This window comes from Myxine glutinosa, chromosome 12 (genome assembly GCF_964187855.1).
Source record: "Myxine glutinosa chromosome 12, kmMyxGlut1.1, whole genome shotgun sequence".
NCBI lineage: Eukaryota > Metazoa > Chordata > Myxini > Myxiniformes > Myxinidae > Myxine > Myxine glutinosa.
The window spans coordinates 63,280,709-63,301,168 of NC_136272.1; the positions used below are offsets into that span (position 1 = coordinate 63,280,709).

At 44.9% G+C, this 20,460-nt stretch overlaps 1 protein-coding gene across 6 annotated transcripts in view; it reads right to left on the reverse strand.

The window, feature by feature from the left end:
- The window catches only part of LOC137437475 (atypical kinase COQ8B, mitochondrial), a 112,853-nt gene that overhangs the window by 59,362 nt on the left and 33,031 nt on the right, over nucleotides 1-20,460 (reverse strand). For all 6 annotated transcript variants that reach the window (XM_078766897.1, XM_068131834.2, XM_078766898.1 and 3 more), the window contains 2 exons: nucleotides 13,435-13,626; nucleotides 4,461-4,601 (listed from right to left, as the gene is read on the reverse strand). In XM_078766897.1, the coding sequence (XP_078623023.1) occupies nucleotides 4,461-4,601; nucleotides 13,435-13,626 (333 nt within the window). The remainder of the gene's footprint in view (nucleotides 1-4,460; nucleotides 4,602-13,434; nucleotides 13,627-20,460) is intronic.

Genomic DNA, 20,460 nt, shown 5'->3' on the forward strand with positions numbered 1-20,460 from the left:
AGCCCCCCTGGGGCACCCTCATTGACTGGATTTGAGGTTGAGTAGGGTATATATATAATACTGTATATAGGTTAAGATGAGCAGCTTTGTGACATCTCAGATCTCTCCATTTCCGGTGTTTTTACATGCTTGCTTTTTTTCAACATAGAAAAAGATAAACTCATCTGAAGATTTTGAAATCCAGTGATCACAACTTTGAGCTCCACTTGAGGGCAGGTGAGGGGAGTAAGATATTTAAAAAAAAAACCTTGTAATAGATGCTAGAGATACATCCATATCCTTCAAATCTCAGGTTTTTAAATACGTGTATATATATATATATATACTGTATATAAATAAAAAGACAGGGAAGTGGGGGGGGGGGGGAGGGGGTTTCAAAGATTTCTCTCTGAAATTGTAGCTCATTTCTTTTCCATAAACCAAACTTTAGGTGGCCAATGGGATGGAAATCAGTGGGTGAATCAGTGGTTATAATAATAACAATAATGACAATCGCAATATTCATGGAAAGATGACAAGTGGATATGGTGGATAATATCCAAAACCATTATATCCGGGAAATGAGGGGTGAGAACAACAAGATATAATAATGGCAGGAACATGAATCAAGCCATCTTGGCAAAGGAACCCAAATAGAAAATAAATATAGCCCTGGAAGGGCTGTGCCATCTCATTGACATCGCAAGGCCAACAGAAAAATTCCAACATGCAATGTTGATGAGACTAGAGAGATGGAATAGGAACCCAATTTTAAATTACTCACAGCTGCATGGTGAAGTCAAAAAAGCAGGATAGCAACCTTGACATTACGAGTAATTTATAAAGAAGGTCGAGGAGTAAAAGAGGAGAGTAATAAAAAGGACAAGGGACAGAGAAAAGAGAAGAGACGACAGAAGGAAAAAAGAGACAAGGGACAACAGACAGAGAGGAAGAGGACAAGGGACAACAGACAGAAAGGAAGAAGACAAGGGACAAGAGGCAGAGAGGAAGAGGACAGGGGACAAGAGACAAAAGGCAGAGAGGAAGAGGACAAGGGACAACAGACAGAGAGGAAGAGGACAAGGAACAAGAGGCAGAGAGGAAGAGGACAAGGGACAAGAGACAAGAGGCAGAGAGGAAGAGGACAAGGGACAACAGACAGAGAGGAAGAGGACAAGGGACAAGAGGCAGAGAGGAAGAGGACAAGGGACAAGAGGCAGAGAGGAAGAGGACAAGGGACAAGAGGCAGAGAGGAAGAGGACAAGGGACAACAGACAGAGAGGAAGAGGACAAGGGACAAGAGGCAGAGAGGAAGAGGACAAGGGACAAGAGGCAGAGAGGAAGAGGACAAGGGACAAGATGCAGAGAGGAAGAGGACAAGGGACAAGAGGCAGATAGGAAGTGGACAAGGGACAAGAGGCAGAGAGGAAGAGAACAAGGGACAAGAGGCAGAGAGGAAGAGGACAAGGAACAAGAACCAGTGAAGAAGAGGACAAGGGACAAGGGACAAGAGGCAGATAGGAAGAGGACAAGGAACAAGAACCAGTGAAGAAGAGGACAAGGGACAAGAGACAGTGAAGAAGAGGACAAGGGACAAGAGACAGAGAGGAAGAGGACAAGGGACAAGAGGCAGAGAGGAAGAGGACAAGGGACAAGAGGCAGAGAGGAAGAGGACAAGGGACAAGAGGCAGAGAGGAAGAGGACAAGGGACAAGAGGCAGAGAGGAAGAGGACAAGGGCCAAGAGGCAGAGAAGAAGAGGACAAGGAACAAGAGGCAGTGAAGAAGAGGACAAGGGACAAGAGACAGTGAAGAAGAGGACAAGGGACAAGAGACAATGAAGACAAAGGACAAGAGACAGCGAAGACAAAGGACAAGAGACAACGAAGACGAAGGACAAGAGACAACGAAGACAAAGGAAAAGATACAACAAAGACGGACAAGAGACAACGAAGACAACGAAAAACCAGAGGGCACAGAAGAGAAGAAGAGGGGGGCGCAAAAAAGAAAAAGAGGGGCGCAGAGCAGAAAAAGAGGGGGTGCAGAGCAGAACAAGAGGAGGTGCAAAAGAGAAAAAGAGAGGGCCCAGAGGGGAAAAAGATGGGGGGAGAGGGTGCAGAGAAGAACCAGAGAGGTGGAGGACACAAGGGAGAAAAATAGGGGAGAAAAGAGAAAGAATATCACACCGTATCATTCGGAAAAAGTGGGTAAGTTATCGCTGGTACCCTGAACCATTGACAAATTCCTGCTTAAAAGTTCTCGCCAAATTACATTTTGGCAAACGTAGTGAGTATGTCAAGACCCAAGTGTGATTTTAGGGAGGCCTTTATCCTACAGTGGACCAAGAATAGACTCATGATGACAACCAACCTTTGGGGGTCAAATCCATGAACTTTTATCAAAATCTTTTATAAATGTTTTAAAATGTGTCTGAAATATGACCTTTTAACCACACCCTAGAGCCCAGGGCCAAAAACGATACTGCTCTTGCACCTTCTTGCCATATGGTGATCATAACTACCTAGTTTGGTGAATTTCTGCACAACTGGTTAGAAGGCAATGGTGAGTGTGAAGGACAGACAGACACAGACGGAGCAGATTACAATACCCCCCCCCCCCCCCCCGTCCCCCCACTCCGCCTTTTGTTTTCCAAAAAGCGTGATAAAGTGAACACGTGTTAGGATTTCAATAATCTTGTAAAGCACACCGTGCACAAGGAAATGAGATCAAAACACAAACTACCACCTTGTTAAGTCACAGGCTAGTTGTGGCAATCAATTAAGCAGTAGTTCAAAGAATACGACTATTTTAGCTGATTTTTTCCTAGTTTGAGTGAAAAAGACGAAGAAGAAGAAAAAAAAATGCATACAATTTAGTTTTAAAACCTTTGGGTAAACGCCAACTTCCGCAGTTATTTCCCATCGCTCCCAATTACTTCTGCCACCGAAGGTGGGCGGAGGTTATGCTTTCACCCCTGTCTGTTTGTCTGTCTGTGAACAGGATATCTCTCAAAGTGGACAGATTTCGACGAAGTTTGGGAGACATGTTGGGTATGTGATAAGGAAGAATTGATTCGATTTTGGTGATGGTACGAATCCAGATACTGGAATTTTAAAAGCGATTCTTCACCATTGATAGAGGGCCAAAAACAATACATATATCACTATATATAAAAATGTGGTGTGTGGATTTTGACGAAACTTTGTGGACGGCACGGGTTGGGTATGTGGCAAGGAAGAATCGATTCGATTTTGGTGAAGATCCGGATACAAGGGTTTAAAAAAACTTTTAAAGTGATTATTCACCATTGAGAGACAGGACCAACAATGACACATCAGCATGGTATTTCAAAACGTTGTGGGCAAGTTATGACAAAACTAGGTGGATGAGTTTGTTTGGTGACAAGACCAAGCCGATTCAACTTTGGTTCAGGTCCGGATCCAGATCTGCCCTATCAGTGGGTTACAAAACGTGAACTGTTCAGCCTGGCGGAGGTATGCGCTCTCTGCTGAGAGCCGTTCTAGTTCTATTATGTTCTTATGAGCAAAATCAGAAGAAAGTAGAAGTGTTGTCCATCTGGATGGTGCAGAGGTAACGCAGTTGGACATTGACCTGTCTCGTCAAGGTTAATCCCAACCTCAATGCACACTGCTCGGACTGGTGCTTCATAGGCTAAACATTGCATCAATGAGTATCGAGTACTCTATTCTTTGGACGGACGCTCCATGAGCTGGAATTGTCTTTTACTTAAGAGTAGGCAATTTAATTCTGGTACCCTGGCCAAAAAAAAAAAAAAAGGGCTAATGTGTAGGGGGGGCACTGCATCAGCAACACAGACATGCCTTGGGCGATGCAACCAGTGGGACAAATTTGTAATGGAATCCTGGTCAAATATGCATTCACTAATGATGATGAGAAGTGTTGGTGTTGCAACAAGGGTGAACACTGTCCCAGAATTGGAATCCAGGTTTAGTTACAGTCTGTTTAACAACTGTTTGACACTTAGTGAGAAAGTGCCATAACAGCTGGCGCCATGCTTTTTGTTTATGCTCTCTCAGCCATACTGTTCAAGAGTTGCTGCAGTGCCCGACGATCAGATCACACCCTCCATAACCTAACTCTTCCATCAGTAGAGGGGAAAAGGTTAAAAGCCATATTTGCAATTTTAAATGACCAATGTGTTGTTTGTCACAGTATCTTTGACTTTGGTTTAGGCCATTTTGGCCTCCTGCTTTCCCGTCGGTACTACGCATGTTTGATGTTTCTACATTTGAACACAGAGCACAGAATACTACAAAGTAACAACACAAGGAATATAATTATCTTTCACATTTATTAGTCTTAACGAAAAAAAACATCCGAGATTCACCCTCAAAACAGGTTGCACAGTGTGTGCAGTGAGGCTATATAGAACGGTTTTAGGTTTAACCATGCAAGAAACCTGCTTCTAAAAGCAAAGCTGGTGATGCCATGATCATCTAACCTGTGTGAAAGAAGAGTGTTGAAGCTTAGCTTGGCGAGCCTTGTCTATGTCACTTGCAGTGAGCCCGCGGATAGTCGTGTCTTGGTGGAATGATCGGGTGGGCGGTTGGGCTTGGCCACATGGACCACCATCACCACCGCCCTAAATAAAGCCATAACAGAAAAAAGGGTTTATGCAGTTGCCAGATTAAATCATGAAAACAATGCAAAATAGTAATAATAACGATAACTAGAGTGAAGTCGACGACACGCCATTGCAAATCCCAACACTTCCCACCTAAAGCAAAGTTGAAAGATGGCATAAAGTTCCACCAAGAATGACCCAATATCAAATGGCGCTTTTCCATTGCACAAAACGGTACGGTACGGCACGGTACGTTATGGTATGGTAATCCCTGTGTCGTTTTTCCATCGCACAACAGAACTGTGCAAATAGGCGAAGTTATCAGAAGTGACGAAAAAAAAAAACGCGACCGCTGTGGCGACCTCATTTCTCATGCGACACCAAACTGTAAACAGCTCCGCAACTATGGAGGAACTTGAAGCTGTGTTACTTCTTCGTCGGGTTTTGGTTTTATCCGAACATTAGTTTTTTTTAGCGAAATGCAAAAAGAGAGGACATGTTTGACAAGGAAGTCTTTGAGAAGAAGCTGAAAGACGCCAGAAAGAGGACAGCTAAAAAGAGAAAGAAACTTTTGCAGACAATTATGAAGACCGACAACGAAGATTTGGGCCTTGTTCGTCAGCGCAAACAAAGAATGAACAGAGCGTGACGGTTCTGTGATGATTGCGATTGACCAATCAATGGTCTGCAGTATTGCTAGCTCCACCCATAGCTCCAGGTTGAGCTCACTTGGTACCTATCCATAGCAGGAACCAAATACAGCACGGGTACTTAGGTACGGTACGGTTCGCTTGGCAATGGAAAAACGAAAAAACAGATTTTGGTTACAGTTCGGTACGATACAGTACCGCGGTGGACAAGCGCCAAAATCGAGTTCAATTGTTGAGTTCAACATGAACAATATGTTGAGTTCAATTCTCCAATTGCATTATTTGGTATTTGACCTCTTAACCTTGCCCTGGGGGAGGGGGACATGGCCAAAAATTATCTGTAGAGCTCTTGCACCTTCGTGCCATATGGGTGATCATATCTACCAAGTTTGGTGAAAATCCTGCCCAACCGTTTAGGAGATAGCATGACAGATGGATGACCAAACAGACAAACACAATAAAAATATCCCCTCGTTTTTAAAAAAAAATTCAAAAAGCGCAGGGATAATAAAAAGCTCATCTTGTGCTGATTTTGCTACACAGAACAATTGACCAGTTACGAGAGTTTCTGCTGCTTCTCCATCGCACAAAACAATTGGTGTTAAGATTACCAAACTGCAAATGCAGTGATGAGAACTGCCTTTCCCAAGTCTCTGTCCAAGAATGAAATAAAAATAAACAAGAAAGATGTGGTGCAGCGATGCTTGCAAAATCCACCCCCCTCACCGGAAAAGTTGCCATGGAGACATCAAATTGTCCATTTTATTTAGATTAAAATTGACGATCGTAATCATAGCATGGGTTTTCGGCAGAAAATTTATTCTTTTTCAGATGAAATTGATGATTTTAGAAGTTTGAACTTGGGTTGACCTTTGACCTTAAAAAGTTTGTTTCCCAATTCAGTGATTGCTGTTTTATTAAATTCAGTGCTATGCAATTGCTGTTTCAGTTTCAAGTCAATCGGAAGAAAATTGATAAATTTTCAGATGAAAATGTCAATTTTAGAAATTCGACCTCAAGATAACCTTTTACTCTTGACCTCAAACTCCATAGGCTTCTTCCTCATGACAAACTCTACCATTTGGTGAAATTTCGTGAAGATCGGTTTAAAATTGTGATTTGTAGGCAATTGACAGACATTTGACAGACATTGACAGACATTGATTGATTGACAGACAGACAGACAGACAGACAGACCTATAGACAGAATAATGCACAAGACCAACCCATGTACTTTAAAAAATCTTCCATTTTGCAAGTAATAACAAGAAAGAGCAATCAGAGATTGCAAACCCTCGCCAGGATGTATTTTCAGTGGTTTTTAAGGATTTTGTGTTAAACAAATATGGCGGCTGAACCACGTGATCAATGACGTCATCATTTTATTTTTTTTCTAAACTAATTTATTCCTAGATTATGCTCAAGAAATTTCATCTTGATCGGATGAGGTTTTGTACTTGTCGAATTATGACGTCATAATGGAGGCACCTATGACATCATTAACCTATTTTATTTCCCATGGAGAGTTCTTTACAATGAGCCATGTCTCAATTTTCTCTATTCAGCGCTTTCGGAGATATAGAGGTGCAAAGTTTTTCGGTTTTTCCATGATGGCGGCCGAGCCATGTGACCGATGACGTCATCATTATTATTTTTTCTCCACCAGTTTATGCCGACATGGCGCTCAATAAATTTCATCTTCATAGGATGAAGTTTTGTACTTGTCGAATTATGACGTCATAATGGAGGCACCTATGGAGAGTTCATTACAGACAGACAAACAGACATCATTAACATATTTCATTCCCCATGGAGAGTTCATTACAATGAACCATGTCTCAATTTTGTATATTCAGTGCTTTCGGAGATATAGAGGTGCAAAGTTTTTTGATTTTTGTAAGATGGCGGCCGAACCACATGACCGATGACGTCGTAATTATCATTTTTAAAAAATTCTACACGTGGAGTTTCACCTATGGTGAAAATTTCCTGTCAATCGGACCAACGGACCAAGCCTGGTGTTGGCTTAGCGGCTAAGGTGCCAGCTTAGGATCCTAGGATCCTGGGTTCGAATCCCGGTCGAACGCTGAATTAACGCCAGGGGGGTTGACTCAGCATGTCATCCTTCCGAGGTCGGCTAATTGAGTACCAGTTCACTGGTAATGCCGTGTTTGTTGTAAAAGGCGACAAACAGGGTTGGCGGCAGGAAGGGCATCCGGCCGTAAAACATCGATTCAAAAAGGGGACCAACAAAAAAAAAACAACCACGGTGCCCGAAAAAGGCCAACCCCCGCTTTGCGGGGAAAAATGGCCTCTAAAGGTGGTTTTTAATCGGACCAACGGTTGCAGAGAAAATCATTTATTCTGTGCGGTCAAACAAACAAGAAGACGTCATGCAGAGCGCGATACTTGCAAAATCTATACCCCACCCTCTCCCCCCCCCCCAAAAAAAATTACATTGATACAGCAAATTGTCCATTTTATCAAGATTAAAATTGACAATCTTGACCAAAGCTCGGGTCAAGAGTAAGAAAAGTGACGATTTTTCAGATGAAAAATTATGATTTTGGAAGGTTGACCTCGAGTTGACCTTTGACCTTTTGACCTCAAAAATAGTTCGCTTCCCTATTTAGTGACTCAATGTGCAAATCCTGTTCAATTTTCAAGTCAATCGGATGAAAATTGAGGATTTTTGAAACTTGGCCTATGTTGACCTTTTGGCCTATGTTGACCTCAAAAATACTGGTGGTTGAATTCAGTGACCAGATATGCAAGTGCTCTTCAAATTTCAAGTCAATCGGATGAAAATTGAGGATTTTAGAAATTTGGCCTATGTTGACCTCAAAAATACTTGGTGGTTGAATTCAGTGACCAGATATGCAAGTCCTCTTCAAATTTCAAGTCAATTTGATGAAAATTGAGGATTTTACAAATATGGCCTATGTTGACCTTTTGGCCTATGTTGACCTTTTGGCTGATTTTGACCTCAAAATACTTGGTGGTTGAATTCAGTGACCAGATATGCAGGTCTTCTTCACATTTCAAGTCAATCGGATGAAAATTGAGGATTTTAGAAATTTGGCAAAGTTGGTGACCTTTGGCCTATGTTGACCTTTTGACCTTTTGACCCCAAAAACAATAGGCTTCTTGATTATGACCAACACTAACATTTCGTGAAGTTTCGTGAAGATCGGTTGAAAATTGTGACCTGTAGGCCGGTGACAAACAAACAGACAGAACCACAAACGCAACCAACCAATATACTGTACTTGAAAAATCTTCGATTTTGCAAGTAACAAACAGACAACAAAGAACCAAAAAAAAACCCCACCTTTCGAGGCCATTTTTCCCCGCAAAGCGGGGGTTGGCCTTTTTCGGGAACCGTGGTTGTTGTTGTTTTTTTGGTCCCCTTTTTGAAGCAATGTTTTACGGCCGGATGCCCTTCCTGACGCCAACCCTTTTTGCCGCCTTTAACGACAAACAGGGTATTACCAGTGAACTGGTACTCAATTAGCCGACCTCGGAAGGATGACAGGCTGAGTCAACCCCCCTGGCGTTAATTCAGCGATCGACCGGGATTCGAACCCAGGATCCTAGGATCCTAAGCCGGCACCCTAGCCGCTCGCCCAACACCAAGTAACAAACAGACAACAACAACAACAACAACAACATGCATTTTAAGGCCATGTTCCCTGCTAGAGCGGGGGTTAGCCTTGCGGTCCCCATGACAATCTTCTCCATTTTGCCCTATTTTCTGCATCTCTCCTTGTTAACCCCCTTGCCCGCATTTCTTCTTCCACCATCTTTAGCCAAGTCTTTCTCGGTCTTCCCCGTCCTCTACTTCCTTCTACATTAACTTCCATCACTCTTCTCAACCAGTCACTTTCATCCTTCCTCAATACATGACCAAACCATCTCAACCTGTTCCTCTTCACAGCATCAATCACAGGCAATATTCCCATCATCTTTCGCAATTCATCATTTGTCTTCCTCTCTCTCAACGATACTCCGCACATCCATCGAACCATTCGCATTTCCACCCTTTCCAGCCTTCGTTGCTGCTCTACGTTCATTACCCATGTCTCGCTCCCATAAATCATAACACTTCTCACACATGCAGCATACACCTTTCCCTTCAGCTTCAGCGACACTCTCCTCCTCATCAGCACGCCACTCAGTTCCCGAAACTTCTTCCATGCACATCTCACTCGAGCAACCGTTGCCGAGTCTGATCCACCTTCTCCATTCAGCATGTCTCCGAGGTAGAAAAATGTTTTCACACCTTCCAGCTTCACGCCGTCTCCAAGATCCAACTCAACATTTCCTCCATCTGCAGCTCCCTCTGTGCACACCTTACATTTGAATGTAGCTGCCACACTGGTTAATGACCCTCTCAGACCACTACATTTTTGATGAACCCACTCAGCGCACATTGTACATTGAATGGAGTTCACTCCGACACCCTTCCTGCACACAGCACACGGCCACTTCCCAGTTCTTTCCACCTCACCACATGCTTTACCACTTGCCATCACCTTTGTCTTTCCGATATTCACCTTCAGACCTTTCGTCTCCATACATTCCTTCCACTTGTTCATCTTTTCCTTCAGTCCATCCATACTTTCCGCAATCAACACCAGATCATCTGCATACAACAACTCCCACGGTAAACCCTCCTTTACGGTCTGAGCCAGCACCTCCATCACAGCTACAAATAGTAGTGGACTTAGTACCGACCCCTGATGCACTCCCACCTTCACCTCAAACTCACCACTGTTCCCGTCCTTCGTCCTTACAGCTGTGCGTGCTCTTTTGTACATTGCCATCACTACTCTGATCAACCATTCCTCCACTCCTAACTTCCTCAATGCCCATGTCAATACTTTGCGTGGAACCCTATCGAATGCTTTCTCCAGATCAACAAACCCAAAAAACAACTTCTTCCTCTTATCCATGTACTTCTCCTGCAACTGGCTCACAATGAAAAGCGCATCTTTCGTTCCTCTTCCTGGCATAAATCCAAACTGCATTTCGTCGATCTTCACTTTCTTCCTTATCCTCCTCTCCAACACCCTTTCCAATACCTTCATTCCATGCTCCAATAACTTTATCGCTCGGTACGAGCCACACTCCAGAGGGTCACCTTTCCCCTTGTATAGAGGGACGAGGGTACTCAGTTCCCAATCCACTGGAATGCGGCCTTCTTTCACCACCAGATTACAGATCTCTGTCATTCTCTTCACACCCCAACTTCCTGCTGCCTTCAACATATCTCCCACAACTCCCGTCGGCCCTCCTGCTTTTCCACTCTTCATTGCTTTTATCGCTTCCTCAACTTCCTTCTCAGTTATCTTCTCTGCCGGTCCTAAAACTGGGTTACTCTCTATGTTGCCATCCCATTCATTCTCTGTATTCAACAGCATTTCCATATATCTTTTCCATCTTCCTTTAATTCCATCTGGGTCGACAACGATTTGTCCCACTTCATCCTTCAAGCAACTCACCCCCATCACATCACACCTCTCTTTTGCTATTTGCTTTGCAATCCTGAATACTGCTTTCTGACCCTCTTCCGAATCCAAGCGTTCTCCGAACATTTTCCTACATGCCTCCTGCGCCTTTGCTACCTCTTTCTTTGCAGCCTTCCTGGCTGCCTTATAACTTTCATGCTCTGCTGTTTCTGCTCCCGTACCCTTCGCCTTCTGCCACTCTTTGAACTTCTTCCTCTTCTCGTCAATCCTCTTTCCAACCTCAACATCCCACCACCATGTTTCCGAGTGCCTCGGTGGTCCTTTTGTCCATCCACATACCTCACCAACGGCTCCCAACAGACTAGCTTTCATTGACATCCAACCACTTTCAAGCTCAACCACATCATCCTCTACCCTACTCAGCCTCTCTTTTAATGCCTCCCTTACTGTCACCTCTTTCAACCTCCACACCTTCATTCTCGGTTGGTACTTCACCCGCCGAGCTCTCCTCGCACCTTTCACCCTTATGTCGCAGACAACCAAGTGGTGCTGTGAAACAGCCTGTGTCGTCGGAGGTATTGACTTATATAGGGTTGGTTTTCTAAGGCTTATATCAAAATATTAACTTATATCAAATAAGTCTTTTAAGGTGAAAGCGCGATGACGTCACCACGTCACGCGGCACGAATGCGCGCCGGTGTCGTCGGAGGCATTGACTTATATAGGGTTGGTTTTCTAAGGCTGTAGGCCGCACCTCATTTTGTCGAATAAAGTGGTATTCGGGTGGTTCCGGTATTTGGGACCGAAGGGACGGAAAGTGCAGGTACGGGGTGCTTGGCACTCCCCAGCCGGCCCGCTCTGAAGGTTCGGATCGGGACACCGGGATTCATTCCGGTCGCCCGGTCGGCCCGGAGGTGGGGGTGCGGGGCCTGTCACGGAACGTCAAAACAAACGGCCTGCCGGGGCCGCCCAAAAGTCGGGCGTGAGGGGCGCGTCCACTAATGGAACGCCTCTCGCTTCCCAGATAGAGGGCCACGTGGTCAGGAGAACCTCATCCCTTCTGGTTGCCCTGCCGTCCCACCGGGAGCGCTGGCAGGGTGTACTTCAAACTAAGCTTAAGTGTCAAGTGTTAAGTTCCTCCTTGCCCTCGCAAGGGAAAGGCTAGGGTCAAGCTCTTCCAAATTTCCAAACACTAGAAATCGGACGTCTCAAATTAATTAACTAATTTGTTAATACATCTCAGTCGCCCGCGACCTCTCTAGCGCGGGCGTCGAACCAGTTCATTTCCGGGCGACCGGGCCGAGTATCGGCTCGGCCGTGGCCGAAGCCGTTGATTCCGCCGTAGCACGCTAACGCGTAGGCTCGCGCGTCCCTGGTCCGCCGGGGCTCCACGGGTGTCCTACCGTGCCCACGTCGCCATGCTCCCTGAATAAGAGAGTCAGACGTGGTGCCCGGGTACGGAGTTCGCTGTCTAAACATGGTAGCGCTAAGCCAGTGGGACCGCCGGGACCCACGTGCACTCACAAGTTGTTCTGCGCGTGGGCGGCAGTATCAGACCGGGGCGCCCAAACGCTCCCCGGCTAAAGTTCATCCTGAAAGCGCCCACATTGTGCGGACAAACCAAGTCAAGGGCCACGTGGTCAGGAGAACCTCGTCCCTTCCGGTCACACTTTGCCTATCGGCCGGCCTCGAAGACCGAAATTGTGACGGTGTCACCCGAAAAAACAGACAAAACAAACAGACAAAACAAACAGAAAACAAACAGAAAACAAACAGAAAAACGGACGCAAATGCAATACCCTCTCCTCAGGCGAGGGTAACAAGAAAAAGAGCAATCGGAGATTGCAAACCCTCGCCAGGATGTATTTTCAGTGGTTTTTAAGGCTTTTGTGTTAAAACAAATATGGCGGCCGAACCACGTGACCAATGACGTCATCATTATTATTTTTTTCTCCACCAATTTATTCCTAGATAATGCTCAAAAAATTTCATTTGATCAGATGACGTTTTGTACTTGTCTAATTATGACTTCATAATGGAGGCACCTATGACATCATTCACAGATGTTATTCCACATGGAGAGTTCTTTACAATGAGCCATGTCTCCGTTTTGTATATTCAGCACTTTCAGAAAAAAGAGGTGCAAAGTTTTTTGATTTTTCCAAGATGGCGGCCAAACCACATGACCGATGACATCTTATTTTTTCTGTCCCCCAATTTATGCCTAAATGACGCTCAAGAAATTTCTCAAGAAATTTCATCTCGATAGGATGAAGTTTTGTACTTGTCGAATTATGACGTCATAAAGGAAGCACCTATGACATCATCATTAACATATGTTATTCCCCATACAGAGTTATTTTGAATGAGCCATGTCTCAAAAATTTTTCTATTCAGCGCTGTCGGAGATATAGAGGTGCAAAGTTTTTTTGTTTCCAAGATGCCAGCCCAACCACGTGACCTATGACGTCATAATTATCATTAAAAAATTATACAGGTGGAGTTGCACTTGTGGTGAAAATTTCCTGTCAATCGGACCAACGGTTGCAGAGAAAATCATATTTATTCTGTGCAGACAAACAAACAAACAAAAATGGACTCAAATGCAATACCCTCTCCTCTGGCGAGGATAACCAGACCTGAAATATAATCCCCAAAGCAAGCTCACCAGTAAACTGGTCAGGCATCCTGCCAACCATTCATTCCATGGTGGATGTACGTGCACCGTACCGGCATGGCAGGGGTATTTGAGAAGTGGAACTTTGCTGGAGCGTGGCCGAACGCGTTGGAAGGATGCTCGGAGAGAGGATCAGAAGATTTATCGTAATCATAGACCATGGACTCGCCCTCCACAGCTTCCCACTGAAGAGAATCATTCTCGATCGGGGAGAGGTCCTCCTTGTGTTCGGACTCACCAAAAACCTGCCAGGGCCAAAGTTAAATGCATTTGATGGCCAAAAGCTTCGACATAACCACAAGCATGTTTAATCAGCATAAACAACCTAAATAGAGATCGTAAAATTCACAGATATACAACATTCAAAGACATACAACAACAAAATTCACAAAAAAGTCCTGATAATCTCTTCAAAAAGTTACATGAAAACTACATCAATAATATTTTAACTGGACTCTGAGACAAATAAATGCTCGGGTAGCCTTAAACTCTCACCCCTATGGTGTGTCCGATTATGAACGATGACCCATGTACAAATCAAAGCTTTAGTCGTGAAAACCTGACAAATCAGAACCAAAGAAAAACGCATGAAAACAAGCATGGCACTACAAAATGTTGGCCAATGCAAATAGTATTGCTGAGTGGCCACATGAACCAAGAGGCCACATAATCAAGGATTGAACATCACAAAACAATGGTCCATGCAAACCTCAATACCACGTATTGTGGCCACACAAAATAGGTTTACCAATTTAACAATACTACTCTGCCGCTCTATCCCTCCCTCTTTTGCTCAAGGTCATCTGCCATCAGCTTGGAAATCAGCCAACATTTCCACTTTACACAAAAAAGGTGCAAAAACAGATCCTTGCAACTACAGACCAATTAGCCTGCTTCCAATTATCAACAAGGTCATGGAATCAATCATCACTTCTGATATTAAATCCTTCGTCTTCTCCAATGGCTCGATCTCGGATCAATTTGGATTCAGACCAGGTCATTCTACTCTGGACATGCTGCTTCTGCTGTCTCAACAATGAATGGAGGACCTCAACGCCGAACAGGAAATCAGAGCAATCTCCCTTGACATATCTCTTGCCTTCGATACAGTATGGCACCCTGCCCTGCTCACCAAACTCTCCTCCTATGGTATCCATGGAAACCTCCACACATGGCTTGCCGACTTCCTCTCCAGTCGTAGTCAACATGTGGCCCTAAACTAAATTCTCTCATCTCCTAATCGTGTCAAGGCTGGAGTTCCTCAAGGCAGTGTTCTGGGCCCTGTACTTTTTCTGGTCTTCATTAACGATCTCTACGACTCTCTGGAAAATACTCTCTATCTCCTTGCTGATGACTCCATCCTCTGCCGCTCCATATCTCATCCCTCAGATTGGCATGCAGCAGCCTCTTCACTCTGCAGACTTGGACAAAATCACGAACTGGTCAAACACGTGGAACATGTCTTTCAATCCTGACAAATCTCACACTCGCACTTTGTTTCTCCGAAATGACCATCTGGAAAACCCTCCCATCTACTTTCTCAACAATCCCCTCGAAGAAGTTCTGTCACTCAAGACTTTGGGTCTCACTATCTGCCATGATCTTTCCTGGGAAAAACACATTTACAAGATGGCCTCCAAAGCCAGTCGCCAACTGGGCATCCTCTGTCGTGCGAAATCCTTGCTTGGCACCTCTGAGCTCCTCATCACATAAAAAGCTTTCATCCGCAGATCAATGGAATACTGCTCTCCCCTCTGGGCTGGTGCTCCTGCCTCACACCTAGCTCGGTTTCACACTGTAGAAACCAAAGCATTCAGAATCATTGGTATCTCCCACGATTAAGCTGATTCTGAGGGCCTTTCTCACTCTCACAGCAGGCAGGTTGGTGGTACAGGTTGGTGGACTTGATGTCTTCTACCGACTCCTCTCCGGCCTTGCATCCCCAGCTCTGTCTGTGCTCTGTCCCCAAAATATTCCTGCAGGACACACAAGATCTGCCAGCAACCCTCTTCTGATGAAACTGCCAAATCAAGACTCTCTGCTCACCTTCACTCTTTCATTCCTCTTTTCTCCTGCCTCTGGAACAAACTCCCACGCTCGCTACAATCCTCGATTTCTCCAAAATTATGCAAGGTTTCTATAAAACCATGATCTTTTCTACCCCGTTAATCCAACCCAAATCAACCTTCACATTCTGTTTTCTTTCCTGAAAGTCTCCAGGTAGCGTCCATCTTGTTTATCCCAAGTACCCCGCCACAGCCCTCTCTCTTCCACAGATCTCCCGATGTCCCTCTTCCCTACTGTTGTTGTGCTTCCCTCTCTCTACCCATCTCGTCTCCCACTCCCTTTATTATATGTTTGATGTGTTAGCTCTCATACGAGTCTCGACTAAGTATACAAAAAAAAGGTCAATGGTCAGATCAGGCCATAAATAGATCAATGTGACCTAGTTTGCAAAGAGGCTTCCTGTACACCGTGAGGTGCATCATCATCTGTATGTTAACACATGAGCTGGCAGGATAGCCTGGAGGTATGCACACACCTCTGAGCTGTCTAGCCTGGGTTTGAATCTCAGGCCAGCAATGAATTGTCATCCTGACTCACAAGCAGGACGATTTGTTAGTGTGTAACATTCCTCGGATGGACGTTAAACTGGTGCATGTTAAAGATCCCATGGTGTCCTTCGTGAAGAGTGAGCTATCGCTGGCACCATTAACATACAGGGCACAGCTTTGCACTGCATCAGTGGCACTGCTACAACCCAAGCAAATTACTCTACCTGCAGCTATGTGCTGCATACAAAATGAGACCATAAATCCAAGACAGGTTATTTAGACATCAGGATAACGTCTACATTAGTCTGCAATGGGTTGTGGCATGGTATTGTTTGTGCCAGGTCTCGTCTGGATTGGTTGAAATATAACCACTTGGCAAGCCAAAAAAACAAGCAAACAAACAAAATAATTTGGTGACCAATTTTGACCTTGTATAATCCTAAAAAAGCCAAGAAAAAATTCTGTATCCCTACCAGGACAGTTTGAAATCACCTTTGTGCCAAAATATAATCTCTATCAACTTGAATACAAGGGAATAGCAAAATACGTGATATTTAGCACTTCACTTATGACCCCTAAAAACCGAGGTGGGGGAATCAAAAGAAAAGGCATAAAAAAAGAAGTGTGCAGGGGGTTTGAGTGGATTGCACCTCCATTCAAAATTTGAAGAGGAATGGGAAGCGATTGGAATTTGTTGGGGAACAAAAAAAATAAAAAATAAAAAGGATGGAAGCAAAAACAATGCCCCTCCCCACTCTGAAGCCCCCTCCCCTCCCCACTCTGATGCCCGCCCCCCCCCCCCCCCACACTCCCGGAGACATAATTAACAATTTTTAAGCAGAAAAATGAATTTTCTTCTATGCATCAATAAATAAATGGGCACAAGTTTTACATTGCCATGTCATCATATTGCCATAACAGATGGTCAATGTTTATTATGTAAACTTTCAACAATTCAATGTAGTAATGTGCTATAACAACACAAATTCCTTCAGGCTACATTGAGTAGCTGTCTACTATCAACGGGGTAGAGGTCAGAAAACTGCAGTGGATATTGGATGCTAACATGATGTTCCAGAAAACAATCATGAAGAATGGGGGAATGCTGTTTTGGTAATGCCAATCAGTAAAGTTGGACAAACAAAGTAATCTCATGATCAGGCAGGATGTTTTATAACCACCTTCACTTCTGGCCTTACAACCTGGAAAAATCCACCCCAAGCTCTCACTCTGACGCATTCATCCGAGATCGCACACATTATTCCAAGACACAACAACAACAACAACAACAACAACAACAACAGGCATTTTAAGGCCATTTTCCCTGCTAGAGCGGGGGTTAGCCTTGCGGGCCCCATGACAATATTCTCCATTTTGCCCTATTTTCTGCATCTCCCCTTGTTAACCCCCTTGCCCACATTTCTTCTTCCACCACATTCAGCCAAGTCTTTCTCGGTCTTCCCCGTACTCTACTTCCTTCTACATTCATTTCCATCACTCTTCTCAACCAGTCACTTTCATCCTTCCTCAACACATGACCAAACCATCTCAACCTGTTTCTCTTCACGGCATCCATCACAGGCTCTATTCCCATCATCTTTCGCAATTCATCATTTGTCTTCCTCTCTCTCAACGATACTCCACACATCCACAGACCCATTCGCATTTCCACCCTTTGTTGCTGCTCTACGTTCATTACCCATGTCTCGCTCCCATAAATCATAACACTTCTCACACATGCAGCATACACCTTTCCGTTCAGCTTCAACGACACTCCCCTCCTCATCAGCACGCCACTCAGTTCCCGAAACTTCTTCCATGCACATCTCACTCAAGCAACCATTGCCAAGTCTGATCCACCTTCTCCATTCAGCATGTCTCCGAGGTAGCAAAACGTTTTCACACCTTCCAGCTTCACGCAGTCTCCAAGATCAAACTCAACATTTCCTCCATCTGCAGCTCCCTCTGTGCACACCTCACACTTGAATGTAGCTACCACACTGGTTAATGACCCTCTCAGACCACTACATTTTTGATGAACCCACTCAGCACACATTGTACATTGAATGGAGTTCACTCCGACACCCTTCCTGCACAAAGCACATGGCCATTTCCCAGTTCTTTCCATCTCACCACATGCTTTACCACTTGCCATCACCTTGGTTTTTCCGATATTCACCTTCAGACCTTTTGTCTCCATACATTCCTTCCACTTGTTCATCTTCTCCTTCAGTCCATCCATACTTTCCGCAATCAACACCAGATCATCTGCATACAACAACTCCCACGGTAAACCCTCCTTTACATTCCGAGCCAGCACATCCATCACAGCGACAAATAGTAGTGGACTTGGTACCGAACCCTGATGCACTCCCACCTTCACCTCAAACTCACCACTGTTCCTGTCCTTCGTCCTCACAGCTGTGCGCGCTCTCTCATACATTGCCATCACCACTCTGATCAACCATTCCTCCACTCCTAACTTCCTCAATGCCCATGTCAATACTTTGCATGGAACCCGATCGAATGCTTTCTCCAGATCAACAAACCCAAGAAACAACTTCTTCCTCTTCTCCATGTACTTCTCCTGCAACTGCCTTACAATAAAAAGCGCATCTGTCGTTCCTCTTCCTGGCATAAATCCAAACTGCATTTCGTCGATCTTCACTTTCTTCCTTATCCTCCTCTCCGACACCCTTTCCAATACCTTAATTCCCTGCTCCAATAACTTTATCGCTCGATACAAGTGACAGTCCAGATGGTCACCTTTCCCCTTGAATCGAGGGACGAGGGTACTCAGTTCCCAATCCACTGGAATGCGGCCTTCTTTCAGCACCAGCTTACAGATCTCTGTCATTCTCTTCACACCCCAACTTCCCGCTGCCTTCAACACATCTCCCACAACTTCCGTCGGCCCTCCTGCTTTTCTACTCTTCATTGCTTTTATAGCTTCCTCAACTTTCTTCTCAGTTATTTATCTTCTCTGCCGGTCCTAAAACTGGGTTACTCTCGATGTTGCCGTCCCATTCATTCTCTGAATTCAACAGCATTTCCATATATCTCTTCCATCTTCCTTTAATTCCATCTGTGTCCACAACGATTCGTCCCACTTCATCCTTCAAGCAACTCACCCCCATCACATCGCACCTCTCTTTCGCTATCTGCTTTGCAATCCTGAATACCACTCTCTGACCCTCTCCCGAATCCAAGCGTTCTCCAAACATTTTCCTCCATGCCTCCTGCGCATTTGCTACCTCTTTCTTTGCAGCCTTCTTGGCTGCCTTATAACTTTCATGTTCCGCCTTTTCTGCCACAGTACCCTTCGCCTTCTGCCACTCCTTGAACTTCTTCCTCTTCTCGTCAATCCTCTTTCCAACTTCATCATCCCACCACCATGTTTCTGAGTGCCTCAATGGTCCTTTAGTCCATCCACATACCTCACCAACGGCTCCCAACAGACTATCTTTCATTGACATCCAACCACTTTCAAGCTCAACCACATCATCCTCTGCCATACTCAGCCTCTCTTTTAATGCCTCCCTCACAGTCATGCCTTTCAACCTCCACACGTTCATTCTCGGTTGGTGCTTCACCCGCCGAGCTCTCCTCGCACCTTTCACCCTTATGTCGCAGACAACCAAGTGGTGCTGTAAAACAGCCTACTCCCCCGAGATCACCTTTGTGTCCTGGAGGTGCCCCCTATCTCACCTACGCACCATCAGGTAGTCAACGGTTGTCGTCGACCCACCTGACGTGTATGTGACATGCTTATTATCCTCTTTCTGGAACTGAGTATTACAAATCAACAAACCAGCTCCATCAGCAAACTCCAAAATCCTTTCACCTTCTCCATTCCTCACACCATATCCGTAACCCCCATGAACTCCCTCAAAACCATCCATACTCCTTCCCACATGTCCATTTCGGTCTCCTTCTACCACAACAACCTCCTCATCTTCCACATTTTCCATCAGCTTCTCTATCACACATCAGAACTTGTCCCTCTCTTCATCGCTCCGACCGACCTGCAGAGCATATCCCGAGATGACGTTCACCAAGAGCTTTCCAATCATCATTTTCACCATCAAGCTATCACTCACTCTAGTCACACTCACCACACTGTCTATAAACTACTCAGAAAATAGGACACCAACACCATGCATGTCTTCCGGGCACCCGTGCCACACAAACTTGTATTCTGTCCCTGCCTACCCTTCACCATTCTCACACCACTTCCCTTCCATCTCGCCTCCTGCACACAACATATGTCCAATCTTCTTCTGACCGATACTCCCATCACTTCTCCTGATCTCCCTGTCATTGTCCCTACATTCCATGGCCCAAACCCCAGAAACCGATCTCCACGTGGGGCATCAGACGTTTCGTCATAAATGGAGTGATTTCCACCCTTGCTTCGATCAGGTTCCCCACCTTGAGTTTTGACGAGAGGGAGTGAGGTCCCCCACGGGGTACTTCGGGCTGTACCCTGCCCATATGTAATTGTAATTGTCATGGTTCCCTTTT